We start from the raw sequence: 19,237 nt of genomic DNA, 5'->3' as shown, positions 1-19,237 counted from the left end.
GCTGACTATAGCAAGAGTGTAAGGCAGATGCCTTTATCGTGTTGACCCCTCAGTTAAATCCCCAAGGTTAACTGTGATGAATCTGGACCTTATACAATCAAAAGCAGAAGGGGACAACTATGGGCGATAGATTACTGATACATAAGGAAAGAGTAAACTTTTGTTTCTATCTTTTCTAAAACACAATGGAACATCCCTTTCTCTTAATCACTGCTTTTGTGGTCAGTACCTAGCATTCACATGTGAATACAAATGGTTCACATGTCTTCTTGACTTATAAAGCCTGTATTGAGAGCCATAAATGCTAAGGATTGTGATGGACTGAAAAAGAATTTCCAAAATAAAGAACAAGAATCCTACTTAGGTATGTTTTAGGTGTGAGTCTGAATGGTGTTATTTTATCACCCAGTCTGACTAGCTTTCTGACCTGTGTAACAAGCCAGATATAACAGCAGCCGCTCTCCCCTGTTTTGAGCCCATTATCTTGTATTTGGCTGAAACATATCATTCAGAAAAGCATCCTTTCTTGTTCTTAAGACTTCAAGAGATGAAGACAGGTATTTCTGTAGCACTGCCAGCTCATGACATGTGTTCTTTTTTTCCTAACTTCAATTTTGCTTTTTGTCCTTCTATCCATTGGCTCATGATACAAGAAGTTAGTGGATTTCATCTTTTTCTATTATTGTGAACCGACAACATTTTCCACTGAGACCTATTTGGACATTTTGTATACATGGACTCCTATTAAGCATGAACAACCTTGATTTTTTCAGTCATCTCTTGCAAATCCTGTTGAAGGTTGAGTAGAGGTTCTACCTTTACCTTGGGACACTTGACAGTTGGCTACAAATAAGTTTTCTAAAAGTCATGTTAGAAGGTTTTTTTCCCCTATGAAGATGCTCATGCATATCAAGCATAGTAGCTCTTAGTCTAACAGGGCTGATGTCTGTAAATATCTGTGATCTTTTTTTGTTCCTTTTTTCACCTTCTCAGAATTTCCAGTATTTTGGAAGAAATGTGGTCAAAGAAACAGGCTATTCCAGCATTGGCCTCACAGTTTTACTATACTACTTGCTTCTCCATTTTCAAATGCACAATGATGGAACGAGCTCTTTGGGCAAGAGCATAAGATGTTGCGAGATTATTTTCAGTTGCTTGTCATCTGGTGATCTCTAACTCCTTTCTGGGTCCAGTGTCCCAGTCTATCAGGTATATACGGTATTCTTAATTTGTGGTCATCAGTTTGTCTGTGTTCAACTCTGTACACCTCTGTGCTCTTGGCTGAACCGGTCTCTGTCAGCTTCAGCTATCACATTGTGGCACTGTGCTACTTCTAGAATACAAACCATCGAGATTTAACATCTTTGTGTCAATTCAGATCTAGGAGGCACACGATGCAGCCCTGAGAACAGATGGTTGAATTCACAGACACTGAAGCACGCAGTGCTACACTGATTTCTTAATCTCATTCAGAATAAATGACTTGTGTATGAACAGATTCCCCAAGTTGTCAGAGCATCATAAACAAAATTGTTTGCTAATTGTAGTCAGCCACATCCATGCAAGGTTGTCCGGGAAGGATTTACAGGCTGCTTTGTCTTGCAGAACCTCTCTGTGCTACAGCAGGGGAAAGGGAAGGAGAATCCCTGCCCTGATGCTCAGCTCCACAGTCTGAGGTTCCAGCCTGATGTAATTTTCACCTGTAAATTGAGCACATTTCATCTAATATCATTAAGAAACCACAAGGCTCTTGGAGCTACACTTTACAGAGCCACATCTGACAGCAATTTAACTTCTAATGCTTTAATTCTGACTTTTTTTCTTTCTATGGTCTTCTCTTACCCTCTCTATCATCTTTTCACACTGACCAAGAAGTTTGTTGTAGTAGCACAGAACAGAAGCTTTCTTCCTTCTTGTTATGCTTGGCAGCCTTCGAAGGTACGTTAGCCAAAAGACATTCTGGTAGCACCTTAAACCTTAACCCAGAGCACAAGGTATTTACTTCATGTAATGTCTGCCTGTAACTTGTGCACAGAGCACACAGGCACTACTGTGTTGCTCATAAGTTTGTGAAGCTTGAAATACTCAATCAGTTGGCTGAACAAGCTGAGCTAAAATTATTAATTCATACCCACTGGTGAATCTCCACTGTAGTTGCACAAAAGAGCTCTTTGTACGAGCCGACGGGTTCCCAGGAACCAAGTAAGTCTTTATGGTGAGCCCAGTCCTCTTAAACTGGCTTCAGGAGTATGAAAGACTGGAACTAAGAACAAATTATGCCAAACTGATGACCTGCTATTTCACCTTCTGTCCAGGGGGTGAACCAGGACCACTAATGTACCTATCAGAAAGCTTCCAGCCTCCCACAAAATAAGAAACTTGAAAAATTTGTCTAGCTTCAAAAAAAAATGGATTTTTTTTCCCTGCAAATCTTGCTTTGATGACCTCCTTACATTTAGCAGTGTAATTTTGTCTGGAACAAAGGGATGTTTATATTAGAACATTACATGCATTTGTGGCAAAGGTATTTCAGTATTGCTAATTATTTACCATGACGGAATTTTTGTCTTCTCCAAACCTCAGATGTTTTCCTTAGCAAATGTGTCTGTTTTTTAGCTTTGGGCACTTTTTTGTCTGCTCCTTTGTCTGTATTAATACAATCATCCATCAAAAACAGGGTAAGACCCTGACCAGTGTCCTGGTCTTTATTTTCAATAGCCTTTGTTTTAATTTCTTGAAATGTTTCCAGAGCAATCCTGAGTCCACTACCATTGCTTTGTTAGCAGACTGCAGAATTAACATACTTGTTACAATCTCTGAAAATGTCGATTATGTGCATTTTTTCATTATTATCTGAAATCATGCAGAGATCTGGACCTTGAAGTATCCTAGGTCTTTTCCTTTACTCTTTCTCCTCCCCCCACTCCCAAGAGGCAGCTATTCATCTTCATTAGCCACTTCTGTTAGCTTGCTGCCAACTGAGACTAGAAAACTAGCCGCATCAGTCTTGCATGGCAATTCAGGAATTAGAATCCACAGTCCTTGGGTGCAGGAGGTTAATGCACTAATAAAGATTGTACCTTGATTAACCACATCATCTCAGCTTGCCTAGGCAAGGCTGGTTTTCAGACAGTTTGTCATATCATATGGCCCAATGCATTCATCTAAAAACACAGCTTCTAAGCTAAGAACAGATATTCATCACTGCAACTAAAGGAGAAATTTTGTCCGTTGTTTTTTCTTTTTTTTTTCATTTCAGTGAAGATTAGTTAAAAGTTTTTAAGGAAACCCTCTAAATTCTTTTCTATGATTTACCTGTAAAGGGACATGTTCTTCCTTTCCTGATAGAGATAAATCTTTTTGTCTTAAACTCTGATATGAGAGAGTGTGGCATGGGTTATACCCTAATTAACACTTGCTCTTAGAATCAAACCACATTTCTCTTGGGTATCCATAGCTTCTTCTGGACTTATAGGTTCATTTAGTCCCCCCAAAAATGAATAAAAATTTGCAAGACTCTTTGTTAAAGAATTATAATCATGCAATGAAGGACCTAAATAAGTCAGTTTGATAAGTAAGCAGCTGTAGCCGCCTTTTACATTTATCTGTCCTAGATTGCTGAACCTTGACTAAATGTTGCAGGTTATTTGCAGGATGGTTCCACTAAAGCAGAGATAACGTATTCCAAACAGAAACTTACTGCACTGGCATTTGTGATTTGCTGTAGAGTGAATTGATCCACAGATCACGTTGCAAATGTTCATGATTTGGAATGGTTTAGTTCTGTAGATACCAAATATCTGGAGATTTAATGCTGAACACATTCTTTAATGCTGCAGTCTGCAAAATCTCTGACCTTCTCCCTTTCCAAGGGCCTAATTTCTCTTTTTTTCTCTCCTTCTCCCCAGCCCACAGGCACATGCACACACACACACAGAGTCCTGTTTCTATCAAGCAATTTCATTGCAGACCATGCAGGTCTGAAGAACCAAGCACAGCACAAATGACACAGTCACAAGCTACACAGTTAGTTACCTTTATTTCTTTGCTTAGAACAAAAAAATTCCTTGACAAGCACTCTCCCCTGGATTGTCGTATATCTTTGGATGTTATAGCGATGAAGCCTATTGAAAGGAATTCGTATTACAGAAAGCAATAGGGCATTTGAAGGGTCTTGGGACTGGAGCCAAAGGGGAAATGTGGTAGAATGTGTTTTGCAGCAGATTGCCATGAAAAAAGTGACTCCTTGAAATCATTTTAGGAAGAGTAGGGGATACAGAAGAACTGCTAACTGAGGTTCAGCACCCAGCTTGGTGTAAATGGTGTCCTTACGGCTATTTCAGCTGCATGACAGGGAGCTCATAGTAGTTCCCTTATTTCATCCTTCAGTTAGGGAGTGGGTGAAACCACGTTTGTCACTTTTCTCAAGTTTAGAAAGCCTTTTGCATCATAGGTGACATAAATATTAACTGTAAATTGAAACCTGCCCGAATAAGTGGATGGAAAGGAAACAACAGAAGCTGGAAAATCACAAGATATTTTGTTGGGGCTGGTGGTTCTGAATAACATGTTACCAAAAGGATAATGACGAAATAAAAGATGCTCAAATGAAAAGAGGAAAATTATCACATGCTCAGTGGAAACTACAGGGCTTATGAGGAAGAAGAAGAAGAGTTAAGTAGGTGTAGTTTGGATAAGTGACATCGTAAAGAAACAAGAAGAAACAGCTTTATCTTTCTATTTTACAGGTGTATATTTGAGGTTTGGGTTAGAAAAGTTGCAGCTATAACAGATACTAGAGGAATCAATTTTTAAAAAAGAAAATTTGCTTTTCATATCATGGGAACCTTATCATAGTGAAATGCTGTCAGCTTCAACATAGTCTCCAAAAGTTTCAGTGTCAGACTCTTTGCTTTGGCTGTTTGACACTAAAATCATAGCCATGTTGTCAGCTAGTGGCAGTGTAGCCTCACTGAACTGAAAGGGATCTTTGCAAACTGACAGCAGTTAAAGAGAGAGTCTCCTGTGTAAAAAAAAAAAATCTATTTTGTGAAGACAGGAGAGTAACTGGGTTAGACATTCTCAAACTGTGTCCTGTGATCACTTGCTAAAGGGTCTTGGAAAGCTCTGCGTTAGCTTTGTGTTGCCTTGATTTCCAGCTGAATAAATATATCTAATGCTTCCCTAAAATCTGCATTTTAGTGTAGGTAACTACAAAGAGAGAGCCTCTGCGGTCCCTGTGAGCTAACCAGCAGAGTATTTGCAAAGGAAAATTGTGTCTCACCAATCTCCTATAATTCCTGCAACATGTCAGTAGAGCAGTGGATGAAGTTGAGCCAGCTAAAATAATTTTCAAAAGGTGTTTGACAGGGTCCTTTATGAGATGCTACAAACATTTCTTAAATCATCGTCTGTGGAGAGACAAAATATTATGAATCAAAAATTGGCTAGGTGAGCACAAGCAAAGAGGAGGATTAAACAGTCAATTTTCTTAATGGCCTGATGATAAGTTCTGCTTTTGGCAGTGAATGAACAGCCAGATAATACATGTGGCTAGACTTTAAATCTAGATGATACTGGTCTCCCTACTTTTTATTAATTACAATTTTTCTGAATCAGTTCAACCATTCCTAGTATCATGTGTCACACAGCAAGATTGATGGCACTAGATAAATAGCATTGCCTTAAGTCTAGAGTGAATACTATTATTTACCTCTGCATGGTACTTTTCCTGAAAAATTACCTACAAGCTAGGGTTAAAAGCCCCAAACAAAACACTGCCAAGCAGTCATTAATCCAGAAGAAATGTCTCGTTACTTAATTGTTGCTGCGGAAACTGAATTTGGAGCAAGGATACGCAATACTATAGATTTCTTTATTTGAAGGTTTTGCCTTCAGTAAGAAGAAAAGCCAAGTTGGCACGTTGACTAAGATTAACTAGGCTTGGACCTTTATAGCTTGTAAAACTGGACATTTATGTATAACTGCTGAAAACTGATTTATTACAGGTGGAGACAAGTAGAGTTGTAGAGTTACAATACTCATGTGAGTGAGATGTGCCATCACCACCACTGCAAAGATGTCAGTGTGTAACATCGCAACCCTCACAAGGAGAAACGTGTGTTTAAAAAAAATACGGGGGGTCTCAGAGCCACCCCTCAGTCTTGTGCATCTGGCTGCAGGAGGAGGAGGGAAGTCATCGTCATATCAAACAAGCTGCCCTGCAGTTGGGCACACGTGCTTATCCACATGTATTTTTAAGCAGTCTAGTCAGGGCTTCCTTCTTTGATCCAGAAATCTTTGTTTTCCCCGCTTCTGGACCCCAAATGGCTTCTCAGTGCTTCCTTTAATTAACATTGTTCACGACTTTAAGATTAACTTAATCAAGTTTGGAGAAAGATCTAAATTGGTTTTAAAATAGACCATTATCTTGTAGTGGCTGGAACATTTTCTGGTGCCAGGGGTTTTGGACGTATTTTCTGTTTGATTTATGCTAAAAAAATCCTTGCTTTTTTCTCTTTCTAATTTCAAAAATCTTTTATGTCAATCAATGTTGTAACACCAATTTGAAGGTGCCGAGGATCTTAAGTACATTTTAATTTTCATCAGTCCATTTGAAACATTGTTTTCAGTCCAGTGGGTGCCTTATGCCAATTCTGCCAATCCCAAACTCCAAAGACAGGCGAGTTAGCTGAGCAGAAAAGAGAAGCTGTGCATGAAAGTTTATTTTAACAATAAAAGTTGAGTCCTTTCTATTTAGTTAGCTAGTTGCCCTTTGGGTTTATGTTTTCAAACATTTCACACCATGTACTAAAAAAAGATCTTGATATAATCATATGTCACCAGTAGTGCTTTTAATCTCACTCAAATATCTTCAGATAGAGTCTAAAATCACGAGATCTGGCACACAGGAACATATTCTGGATTTGTTTCTGCTGGACCTTGCAAAGTGTTGACACCTAAATCCTTTCTCCTGATCTTTGAGATTCTGTTCTTAGCAGCCAGAAGGAGACTGCACATAGCTTAATATTTCTCTTTTCAAAAAATATTTTATTATGTTTAAATCTTACCACTCCTCAGTGGTAGTCTGGGGTATTTTTCATGTTAGTTTTCTGATTTTTTTTCTGATTTGATTTCATTTTATAGTTGTCTGAATTCCAAAGGGTAGTGATAAATACACTATATGATCACAACTCAAAATATTATTCTAGTAAATTCACATTCAGATATTCATGATAATGGCAATTATTAACCCTGGCAAATATCAGTGGTCTTACTAAATCTTTGTGTCAGAAAGGGTTATGTCAAATTTAAATTATGTAGAAAGCTTTATTATATACCACAACTCAAAGTAAAAAGGAAGAAGACAAACTAGCTGAAAAAAAAAAGACCATTAAGGCCATTTTTCATTGAAGTGTGGATGAGAAATAATCTTGGAGAAAAGAAGAAATGAAAGATTTTGACATGTCAAAAAAAAAGGTCACTCTTATTTTTAATCAGCCCTCTGGTCCTTTCCCTGGATGAAGGCATCATTGTCAGACTCGGGCAGGCAAGGTGGGAGGGAAGAGGTCTGCTGCTGTAACAGATTGGTTTCTGCATGGCGTATAGCAGACTTCTCAGAAGATGTTTCCCTGAAGATGACAGTGGGGTCAGCCACCATATAACCTGGAGGAACGGCTTCTTGGGCAAATGGAAATCATAAGTACTGAATAGCATATTTCACAAGTAGGGTAACTTTAGGTCAAAGCCACTAGACATTCCCAGTCTGGCTGCCCCGATTCTTCAATTGACAGAGATAACTTAGAGCATTGCCCTTCAGAAGAAAGGGACACGTAGTTCATTCCTATGCATATTTTTGGGCTCAGCACCTCAACTTGCAGGCAAAAACACTTTGTTTGGGAACGGGGTTTTACTGGTGGAAACTCCTTTAGTCTATATGCACAAATCCCATTTTCTAGAATGTAATCAAATGGTCCTGTAAGGGAAAAGCAAAGAAAAGCAGGTGAGAAAGTGATACTTTTTTAGATCATGGCCTCAGGATTAAACGTCCACATTGCAAATCTCCTTTTCATCAATTTATTTACTGTTGGAATATTTCTCAATATGTAATTCCTTATTCTTTTGAAAACAATAGCACGTGTGCCAGGCAGTTATAGCAAACAGCAATCCGGTTGCCTGTGGTTTTTGTTGCCTGAGTATAAAGCACTTACTGTATATTAAAAATTACTATATACTGCTATTGCCAGCACTTATCAGATAAGGAAGTCATAAGATGAACAATCTGCCTCAAAGAACTGAAAAGCAAAGCAATTCTGATACTGAAACTGCAAACCAGATGATGCTCTGATTAGAGGCACGCACATAGATTACAGAAGTATAATAAATCATGTAACTTTTTAGCCTCAAATAAAATAAAAGAATGCAGTTTTTATTAGGAAATAAACTGTTTATCAAGAATGGTTTAAAGGTGACATTTATTACTAATAAACTATGGTGAAAGGGCTGATCCTTTCATTGGCAGAACAGCCAGACACTTTCCTCTATGTAAAAAATGCCCCAGCTCAGTCCGTGCTGGGTCAGGAAGCACTTCCATCAGCACCAACGAAGGATAAGCAAGAGACTCACCCGCACCTTTTTTCAAACAAGAACATTTTCTTTTCTCTTTAAAAAGGAATGAGTCATGGAAATGTAACTCCAGTATTATTTTGGGACTGATCGTGGATCTCAGCACGACTCCTTGGAATATCACTGAGAAACAATTCCACCGTCAGCTAATGGTATCAAAACCCAGCAAAGCACCTGCCAGGCAAACTCGTGATAGTGTCAGCAAGCACCCTGCTTAGGCAGGATGTTATTTGCTCTTCAGCTCTTGAGACTTACAAGCTGACTCTTCAGGGTTGTCACGCTCCACGCTACTTCTCATATTAATTCTGCTGAGTTACTGTGTACCAAATATTATGGCTGTTAGTGCTGAACATGTCAAAAAAACCATGTCCAACCTTTAACAGCCTGCACTAGAGAGGAATATGGAGCCTCTCTCTTAACAAACTTCTTGTCTGAAGTGTTTAATTTACACTTTCCCAAAAGCACCCATGCTTTGGAGACCAACTCTTTCAGGCTTGAATGATAATGGTATTGAACATGTGTCTGCCTGCTACCTGAAGCTGTGTCAAGGATGACTGCATACAAGTCAGGTCAAGCTATGTATGTCTCTTAGCTATTAAAAAATGTCCTTCAAAACAACACAGGGAGGAGACAAAGGTGGAGTGCAACACACCTTGTTTAGGGCTTGCCACATGTCTGTGTCCTGCAAGGCACAAACATGTTGCAGTTAGGAACTTATTCAACTCCTTTACAATGACAAAAGCAATTTTAGGAATTAACCATTGAGCAAATGTTAAGTATTTATTATTCTGACCTTGTCTATGAAATCTATTTCATGATTAGTCCATAGTGTGTACCCATTCCTTGGTCATGAACTGAAATTTCTGTTCGCGTACTACAAAAAAAAGTTTTTCTGTTAGTCTCACCAGCCAGAATATGTTGCATGATTAAAATGTGGTTGCAGATTGTCAGAAAAATCAAACTTCTTGCACTTAAGATGCATTAACTATTCAGGAAAATGAAACGGTGCTTAAGAACTGCTCTCAAGAGTCTGTGATAAAAATCAATGTAGTTCATGTGTTGTCTAGATTATATGTAAACTGGGCATTTCCTAGAAGCTGCAGTAACTTAAATATTCCACTACCCAGGCACTCTTGCTACTGATATACTGTCACGGTCTCCTATTCCATTGGCTTTCTAAACACAGTTTGCTGTTCAATATTGTTTTTCAGGAGATGACTCATTCATGGCCTCCGCCACTGTCAGCTATTCACACCCCAGGAAAGGCAGAACAAAGCAAGTTTCCCTTCCCGAACAAGGTAAGACAAGCAACATCATGTAGAACCATGCTTCCTGCACCTCAAAATACGTCCTACATGAGCCCTGACTAAGCATGGGAAGTCTCTGGGCTGAGGTTGATGCCATGCCAGTGACCTTCTCCACGTGTGTGCCAGTATCCCCTGCCTTTTCCCTGCTTACAGCCTTTGCAGGGCTACATGGTGTTGTTTGCGTATCTCCTGGCAGCAGCACTGATGCTGGTGTGTGGGTCATGGGTTCCTCACGGCAAGGCAAAACCACAGGTGTCCCTAATGGGGTGTCCAGGTGTGGTGCCTTCTGTGGGCACCTGCTGAGGTTCCTGACTGATACTTCAGGGCACACACAACTGCTGCGAGTCAAGAAGCTCCTGCTCTCATCCATTGCTCCTGCTTCATTTGGCTTCACTAGCTGAGATTTTTGTTGAAATCGTTGAGGTCTGAGGTGGGCTTTGCTAATACACTGACCTCTGTAGTTGGGGCCTGAGGAGTGGGCATACATCCCCTGCCACCAGCCTGGCTTCAGGGGCAGCTTTGCTAGAGAGGCAGGCAGCCCAGTGCCATGATGCCCAGAGGGGCCACAGAAGTATTTGCCAGGGAAGTATTTGGTCCCTCAAAGGACCAAGGCCACTGGTCCTGCTGATGGTCCCTTGCAACAAGCTCCACTATTGTACATGTATCCCAGGGAGGATGCAGTGTGGCATGGTAAAGCTCATTGGCACGAGCTTGGAGAAACCACATTATCGATACTTCATAAGTCAGGAGGGAATTAAATCAGCTATCCTATGCAAGAGCCAATAAAAATTTCACATTGTATCACCATATACTGTTTATATGCCACAAGCATATTTTATGAAGTGTTCAAGCTTGAAAGATGGTACTGATGCTGTTTATAGCCTTTCTCCTGTTAAAGCAAGCTCCTTTGGTAACTTTTAAGTCTATTCTGCAAAATTTAGTGCAGGGAATAATTATAACCACAAAGCCAAGAAACCTTCAAGATTTGCCTACAGTAAAAAAGCTTTTCCGTGGATGAAAGTGTCATGATTTTGAAGTACCAGGGGTGTAAACCAAAACGTCTCCAGTATGTTATGAAAGAAAAAGAAGGAAATAACTCACTTTCTATTTGCTCATTGAAGGCAGACAGCTGATTGAAGATGGTAGGCGGGCTAGAGGCTTGTGATGTTAGAGTAAGTCCCGTAGGAGATAGGTGGATCAGCAGCTTACAAGCAGGTGAAGTACCCAGATATGGATGATAAAAATGAAGTGGTGCTTGCAGCTCTGCAGTTTTTGCCATAATTATCATCACGTGATGTGCTTGCGTGGCACGTGTACAGATGTGCATGGGCAAGGTATGCACCTATCAGCATATCTGTGTGGTCATCATGAATGCACTTTCTCACAGCTAAATGTGTTGTGATAAATACAGGAATAGGAGAACCACAGACCATAGGACAAAGATATGTGAATAATGGTTGATATTGACTTTCTCATCTTCTTTCTGCCTGTTGATCCATCTCTTTGGGAAATATTCTAATAGTTTGAACTGCAGAGCTGTTAAAGAGATCTGCCATTCATTTTTAAAGAGCCTTTTCTAGGTGGTTTCCTTTTCTCTTACCAAAGTAGAATTTCCATTTTATTTAGGCTTAGGATGAACAAGATTTCATCTAATAATATATGAGCATACTTTTGTACACATAACAACATCACAACTGTATTGTGGCCTGGGTGGTCTGCACAGTCAGAAATTAGAGTGCTTTGTGTGAGATGGGGAAGTACCTAACATAACTCACCAGAGTCCTGGAAAAATCCTGCATTACTGGCCGTAGATCATGTTAATTTTAGATACCACCTCCATTTAAAAATATTTTTAAATAATTAAAAGCTACTTCTGTCGCTTACTCTGAATCTGTACAGTCACAGACTTTAGAAGGCATCTGCTTTTCAGACTTCAAAATGCAAAGAATGGTTTCCTAATTTTTCAAACTGTTTTTTGAAACATTCATAAGCTAGCTATTGCTTTCCACAAAGTGTGGTGTAAAATCTTTGTTGGATCTCATAGACGATGTCTCCACAACTCTTAGGAAGCTTTCCCACAAGTAAGCTACGTAGCTGTCCCAACTTGTTAAAACCTAAGGACTACACCAAACTGTTATGGATCGCACATTATTCAGATAAATGGGCCTGTCAGTTAAGTAGTGGCCAAGGTCAGCAAAGAGGCTAAAAGGCTAAATTCAGGGCATCAGCTTCATCTCTTAGTTCCAAGCAATGCATGGTACCGTGAATTCATTTTCAGGCTTTATGGCCATGTTGAGAGATCAGTTCAGTTCATTTGCAATGACTCTTCCAGCCAGAGAAGCAAGTAGGCTGCGATCCTTTTCAACAGAAGACAGTTCCCAAGTGTAAAGGTACTTATCATTTTGGGAATGAGAAAAAGAGAAGCTTGTAGGACTCCTGCCCTGTTGCAAGGATGCAAATCATCCTTACTTTTCTGTCTGTGAAAACTGAGTGTCAGCATCATTAGTTCCCATACATGCCGCACTGCTTTTAACCTGCAACTCAAGTAATTAGTGCTCTGACAGCTTGAAACTTGAAATTTATTAATTAGGCTATTAAAGTTGCAAAGGCCACAGCAACTATAGCTAGACTGGCTTTGAAATCTGTCTAGTAATAAAAGCTAAATAACTAGGGTTTATATATCACAAATACAGCAGAATTGCGTATTTGAAACTGTGCATGTGGATGCGTCCATCTATATAACTATATGCTCAGTGGATGGGGGGGATGTATGTGCATATGCTGTACCTGTATATGAAATCAGACCTCATTAACATGGGAGGTCTGCATTAGTGCACAAAAATGGAAGGATAGTCCGGGTCAAGTTTGACACGTGCACCAGTGCCCAGTAGATTTCCCAGCACAGTGCTGCTGGGAGAGCACATTTAGGGAACCGTCCTTCATGTAATAGAGGGCATAAAGTTACATTTCATCCTTAACTTTGAATTTGCTTTCTCTGTGGAATTAATTTGTACTCTTGAATTTACTAGGAAGGGGCAATGACAGTCTCTTTATTTCTTGTTTTTCAAAGCTTAAGGATAATTGAATCAGTGTGTGATATGACAGGCTGTGTGTGCTTTCCTTTCTCCTATCTCTGTCACACTTTGTTATGTACAAATGATCAGGCATTATTTGATTGTAATTTTATTAAAAACATCTTAATAAATAAACTTTAAATGAATAATTAAATTTGGTAAATAAGAGCTCACTTGATGCTTGTGCGAATGAGCTTTCATGTTCAGGCATTAATTCTCTACTCTTATGCGGGGAAAAATGCTGTTAATTCTGCTGCCTGCTTTGCTCTCTCTCTTCATTTTTACTGTGATTTCATGTCTCAAAAGTTTGATCAGGTGTTTGATTTCTAGTTATGTGTATGCGATATTATGGGATCAGCCATCATTTTGTTATTTGAGAATTAAGTTATCATCTACTCCAGGAGAACTGGTGTCTTGTCACAAAGCTATTGGGTGATTATTCTCAGCAGAAGCTAAGTTAACATAGTGATGTTATTCTTTACGTGCTCAATTAATTTACTTTTTCCTTTCTTGTTGATTTTAACAAGCTGGAGCAAATGCACTAGAAAATAATCTCCAGAAGTGAAGACTTCACCTTTGGTTTTTAAGTTACATAAAGTCGTATTTTTTTTCTACCTCAGTGGGAGTGTTCTCTACTTCACTATGTGATTTTTGTAGTAGCCTTTATTGTTAAGAATAATTTGTTGAGAATCAAGACACTTATTTTAAAGAATCAGTTAAAAGGAAAAGCGAAAATGTTATAGCTCATATGTTTTGCTGATGTCAAATTTAAGACTACGCAGAGCCAATGGCAGAGGTAAGATACTGTGCTAGGCAGTTATAGCGGGGAGTGCATTCTTCCTGAGGTTGATGAAAATGTAAAAGAGTGAGCGAGATCCTTGTTTAGCAGTTTCAAACACTTTTACAAACCTGAGGGTATTTCCATCAAAATGATTGTATTCCCCCAAACTCCTCTAGGTACATAAATTCACTATTCTGGAAACTGAACATGCTCTAATAGCCTACTTTTATTGGCAGCCTGGTTGGCTACTAGAATAGCATTTAAATTCAAGTGTACGTGTCACTACATCACCACTGCAAGCTGATCCTAACATCTTAAGATTATATTCAGTCACCAGAAAAAAACAGGCTTTAATATCCCTTCATCAGAAGCATTCACAAAAAGCTGAGGCAATTTGTCAAAAGTAGACAATTTCAAATTATTGAGAAATTATTGTCTGCATGTGAAACATGGTACAAATCTTTTCATACTGCAGTTGAAGGTAGAAACTCTTAGGGCTTGCCCAAAAATTTGATGTCTCACATTTCAGATGTGTAGGATAGCAGTGAATTGCAGATGTGTATTCTAGCATAAAAATTACAGTTCAAAGCCATGCAGTCTGGAGAGCCTTGACTCGAGTAAATGGTGCAGATCAAGGGGATTTGACTAGCTGAGCCCTCGACACCCCAGTGCCTACGGTCTAGCCAACCTCCATTTACAGACGCCAAGAAACTCTGGGGCCCCAACCCCCTGAGGCATGCTTCTCAGTGACTCAGCAGCAAAACCTCAGCTCGGCCGAGTCGGAGCATCCTTGAGCTCTCTGGGGACTTGCAGTTCCTTTCTTGATGAGCTGTGCATTTGGCTCATCGCTCATCCTCTGTGGACCAAGGATCTGGTCCAGCACCCGATTCCTCACTGAGAATGACCGCATGTGTTGCTGTGGGTGCCTGGCCTCTCCGAGCACTCTTTACTGCAGTTTTCTGTGCAGCATGTATACGAGGTGGTATTCCTGTGTGTGTCTGGGTTATTCAGAAGCAGAGTGACATACAGGATATCTTCCCTGCTGTCATCCATAGCAAAGTGTTCTTTTTTCCCTTAGTTTAAATATCTTTTTGTTATAGTTTATATTTGTATTTCCCTTCTATTTATAGGCTTCTTTTATATTTTTATGAATGTAAACGAATTCTCTCAGTAAAATATGTGAACATTTGCACGTGAGGAAAAAATGCATTTTTTATTTATTGCACCATATTCTTAGATATTGCAGTTGTGATACAAAGTTGACCTTGTAATCTCAGGGACCCAAAACTAAAGTCTGTATCTCCACTCTCCAGTGCTGTCAATATCACCATGTGAAAAGGAAAGATGAGCTGTGCTACTACCTCAGGAATCCAGTGGTCCATGAAACAATATTGGTCTTCCCTCTGTCTTCTCATCTAAACTTGCAGAAGATAATAGATGAGTTTTGGCTGATCAATAAATGAATAGTGAGCAGGAGAGTCATAATAGCTATACAAGGAATTGCACCATTAAAGGGTTGTTTACAAGCCTTAGAATTAATGGATTTTCAAAGAAATATTGGATTTATTCTTGTAATTGAAAATTACTTTGAAACTGAATGAACAATTAACAATGCTGTTTGTATCATTAAGGTAATGTTCAAGCAAGTATTGCAGCTAAAAATTGCTGTAAAAATAACACACTGTACCTTTTTTATATTATTACTGTAGGAGTCACAACAGGGATCTACAGGACACAGCAATACAAGTAAGTACCAACTCATTTTCTGGTTGCATTCGCTGGAGGGGATGGCAATGACTATGAAAAACAAGTGACTGATAGAGTAAGGAACCAGTAGCAGACTGGGACAGCACAGAGCCTCAGCAGGCAATACTCAGCTCTGGCCAAATGTGGAGAACAGAATTGAAGGGTTACCATCAAAACGTTAGCTCTTTTGGTGGACTGGGAATAACAAAAAGGATTCATTTTGTTATGGCCATTTCATTATGTACATGAGAAAGACTAAAAGGGCAAAAGAGTGGCTTTTTTAGAAAGCCAGAAAAGAGCTGACCTAGTTGCATGGCCAGATCCAGACTGCCAGAAAATTCTACAGGAAGACTTGTTGTCATTTATCTTTTGTAGGCAATGGTATATTTTGTGGCTATTGCACAGTAATAAGCTGCATAAATCCTGCCAAACTAACACCAGATCATGTCTCAAAGACCATATGGCTGTGGGTCTTTTTGGCTAGCACTGTGGGCAGGGGAGTGATGTGTGCTTGTGTGGCTCCTGGTTGGGGCTTTTCAGTGGACTCCAATTTACAAATCATTGTGCAGATCAGAAACACTTTAATCACATTTAGTTATGGTAAAAAACTTAGCAGCTGTATTGAAAGCTTGAATTGTTCTGCAAAACAAAATATTAATGCTCTCTCCTGACACCTCTGACTGTTGTTAATGTTGTCTTGCATATTAAAGATACATGATCCTATTCTGCTCTCAACACAAAATCACCTCAACCAAAAGAACTATTTTGCTAGCTTCCTCACCTGTCAGCCAGCACAGAGCCCTGTTTGCAAATTACAGGGCTGTGACTGAAGATGAGCTGGTAGGTAGGGCTTTGAAAGTGGCTGGTCACCCACTGCATGAGGAAGAAAACATCCAGAGAGACAAGGCTGGGAGATGTAGGCTGTTAAAATGGTGTGGCTCTTTGCTGGGGAAAGGTCGGCATGCGGAAGACAATGTTGTGAAGAAACATGCAGTGGTGTCACTTAATTGCTGGCATCAGTTTGATATTGCTGCAAGTACCAGCACTAAGGAAATAATAAAAGGCAAAGGGGATGAGGTTCTGTCAGAAAGTAATGAATACAGTAATGAGAGAAGGAAGCACAAAAGGGCCATAATAGGGCTATGCAAACACACGCAGAGTCACAAGCATGACAAACACACCAGCTGAGCTGAGGGCTTCGTGATGACATCAGAGGCCACAGCGTTTGGCCAGCTTTGGTCATAGTTTCATTTTAAGTATTTCCTTCTTTCAACACTTGAATAAAACAGGTTGTTCTGCAGATCTAATGAAACGTGCTTTCCCGTGGAATAGGAAATCAGTCCTACCTCCTTACAACTTTCCTCTGCTCCTTACTCCAGTGGTCTCCGACCTCACTTCCCATTCCCCCATCTGCCCTCCCACGCCACTGTACCTCCAGCTGCTTCTTAACTCCTCATTCATCTTGCTCAGCAAAATCAGCATATATCTGCAGCTGGGCTGGAGCTGCACTTGGTACTCCCTGGCTGATGGCAACTAAACCAAAGAAGAGCTGAACCCATGCAGAAACATTTTCTTCATTGGTGGCAAAAGTTAGGGTCGCTGTCAGACACTTTTCCTAATGTTGCAGAGGGAATTTGACTACCTCTGAGACCTGTAACTGTGAGGATTCCTGTTGAGGTGCTGGAATAAGACATCAAATAAGTCACAGTTAGAATGAGACGTAGACCTTACCAGTCCTGTATGTCAAACTCAAAGGAAATTTGGGAAATAAAGGATTTGGATGTGTGGTGGGTTGAACCTGGCTGGATGCCAGGTGCCCACCAAAGCTGCTCCATCATTCCCCCTCCTCAACTGGACAGGGGAGAGAAAATATAATGAAAGATTCATGGGTTGAGATAAGGAAAGGGAGAGATCACTCACCTATTACCATTGTGGGCAAAACAGACTTGACTTGGGGAAATCAGTTTAATTTATTAACAATCAAATCAGAGTAGGATAATGAGAAATAAAACCAAATCTTAAAAACACTCTCCCCCCACCCCTCCCTTCTTCCCGGGCTCAACTTCACTCCTGGATTCTCTACCTACCCACCCCCAGCAGTTCAGGGGGATGGGGAATGGGCATTACAATCAGTTCATCACACGTTGTCTCTGCCGCTTCATTCTCCTCAGGGGGAGGACTCCTCACTCTTCCCCTGCTCCAGCGTGGGGTCCCTCCCATGGGAGACAGTCCTCCATGAACTTCTCCAACGTGGGTCCTTCCCATGGGCTGCAGTTCTTCATGAACTGCTCCAGCATGGGTCCCTTCCCTGGGCTGCAGTCCTTCAGGCACAGACTGCTCCAGCGTGGGTCCCCCATGGGGTTACAAGTCCTGCCAGAAAATCTGCTCCAGCGCGGGCTCCTCTCTCCATGGGGCCACAGGTCCTGCCAGGAGCCTGCTCCAGCGCGGGCTTCCCACAGGGTCACAGCCTCCTTCGGGCATCCCCCTGCTCCGGCGTGGGGTCCTCCCCGGGCTGCAGGTGGAGATCTGCTCCACCGTGGACCTCCCTGGGCTGCAGGGGGACAGCCTGCCTCACCGTGGTCTTCCCCACAGGCTGCAGGGGAATCTCTGCTCCGGCGCCTGGAGCATCTCCTCCCCCTCCTTCTGCACTGACCTGGGGGTCTGCAGGGTTGGTTCTCTTACATGTTCTCACTCCTCTCTCCAGCTGCCATTTCTGTGTCCCCTGCAACTTTTTTTCCTTCTTAAAGATGTTATCACAGAGGTGCTACCACCGTCACTGATGGACTCAGCCTTGGCCGGTGGCGGGTCCGTCTTGGAGCTGGCTGGCATTGGCTCTGTCGGACATGGGGGAAGCTTCTGGCAGCTTCTCACAGAAGCCACGCCTGTAGCCCCTCCACTACCAAAGCCTTGTCACGCAAACCCAATACAGGATATGAGAAAATGCTAGCAAATGACTCTATGTGGGAAAGAAATCTAATGGTCTATGTACTGTGTTATCCAAACGAACATCTTCTGAGTCCCAATTAGTTGTTATTTCCCATTGCACCATACCTTCTTTGGAGTGGCTCTTGAGCCTGTCATTTGCAATGGTTTTACTCCAGCTGCATTGTCTTTCTCATCGATAACATTTGCATTTCTCTCATCCTTCCCCCACAAGGAAATCGAACCATTTAAAAAGCTGTAATGGCTGAAGCTACACTGCTTTGTCACAATAAATATTATTTATCCCTGTTGCCCAGAAAGGGAAACTTGGCCTGGTTAGATTGAGTGATTCACCCAAATTCCAACTCAGAGGAGAGAACTCCTCTGGCCACCCACTATTCAATGGGGAAATCCTACAAAAGTTCATTTGATATTTATTTTGAAATGAGAGAAATCTGGACACATCTCCTCTGCTTGTATCTAAAAAAGATCAGGAAGGGAGTTGTGTGAGATGAGGTAGAAACTAGCAAAGAATTCCCAGCTCTGTGGCTAAGGAGCTGAGGACTGATGGTTTCCACTGTGTGTTTCTGGAGGTGTGTGTATGCATACACACACCAACACACAGACACATATGTCCGCACCCGTTTCAGGAGACATACACAGTGCTTAGCACCTGAAATAAAGTGTGCTAACAGCAGCCCCATAGTGAGATGAGTAGCATATTCCTTGTCAATTCCAAAAAGACTAAGAAAAGCAAAGGCTGACACAGATTTGCCCACAAG

At 40.9% G+C, this 19,237-nt stretch overlaps 1 protein-coding gene across 1 annotated transcript in view; it reads left to right on the top strand.

Annotated features, from left to right (window-relative positions):
- The window catches only part of AFF3 (ALF transcription elongation factor 3), a 337,267-nt gene that overhangs the window by 183,080 nt on the left and 134,950 nt on the right, over nt 1-19,237 (top strand). The window contains exons 5-6 of the mRNA XM_052773584.1: nt 9,837-9,923; nt 15,497-15,533. Coding sequence (XP_052629544.1) covers nt 9,837-9,923; nt 15,497-15,533 — 124 coding nt within the window. The remainder of the gene's footprint in view (nt 1-9,836; nt 9,924-15,496; nt 15,534-19,237) is intronic.

The sequence above is a fragment of the Harpia harpyja genome, chromosome 22 (assembly GCF_026419915.1).
Source record: "Harpia harpyja isolate bHarHar1 chromosome 22, bHarHar1 primary haplotype, whole genome shotgun sequence".
NCBI lineage: Eukaryota > Metazoa > Chordata > Aves > Accipitriformes > Accipitridae > Harpia > Harpia harpyja.
This window is presented reverse-complemented; position numbering and strand designations above follow the sequence as displayed.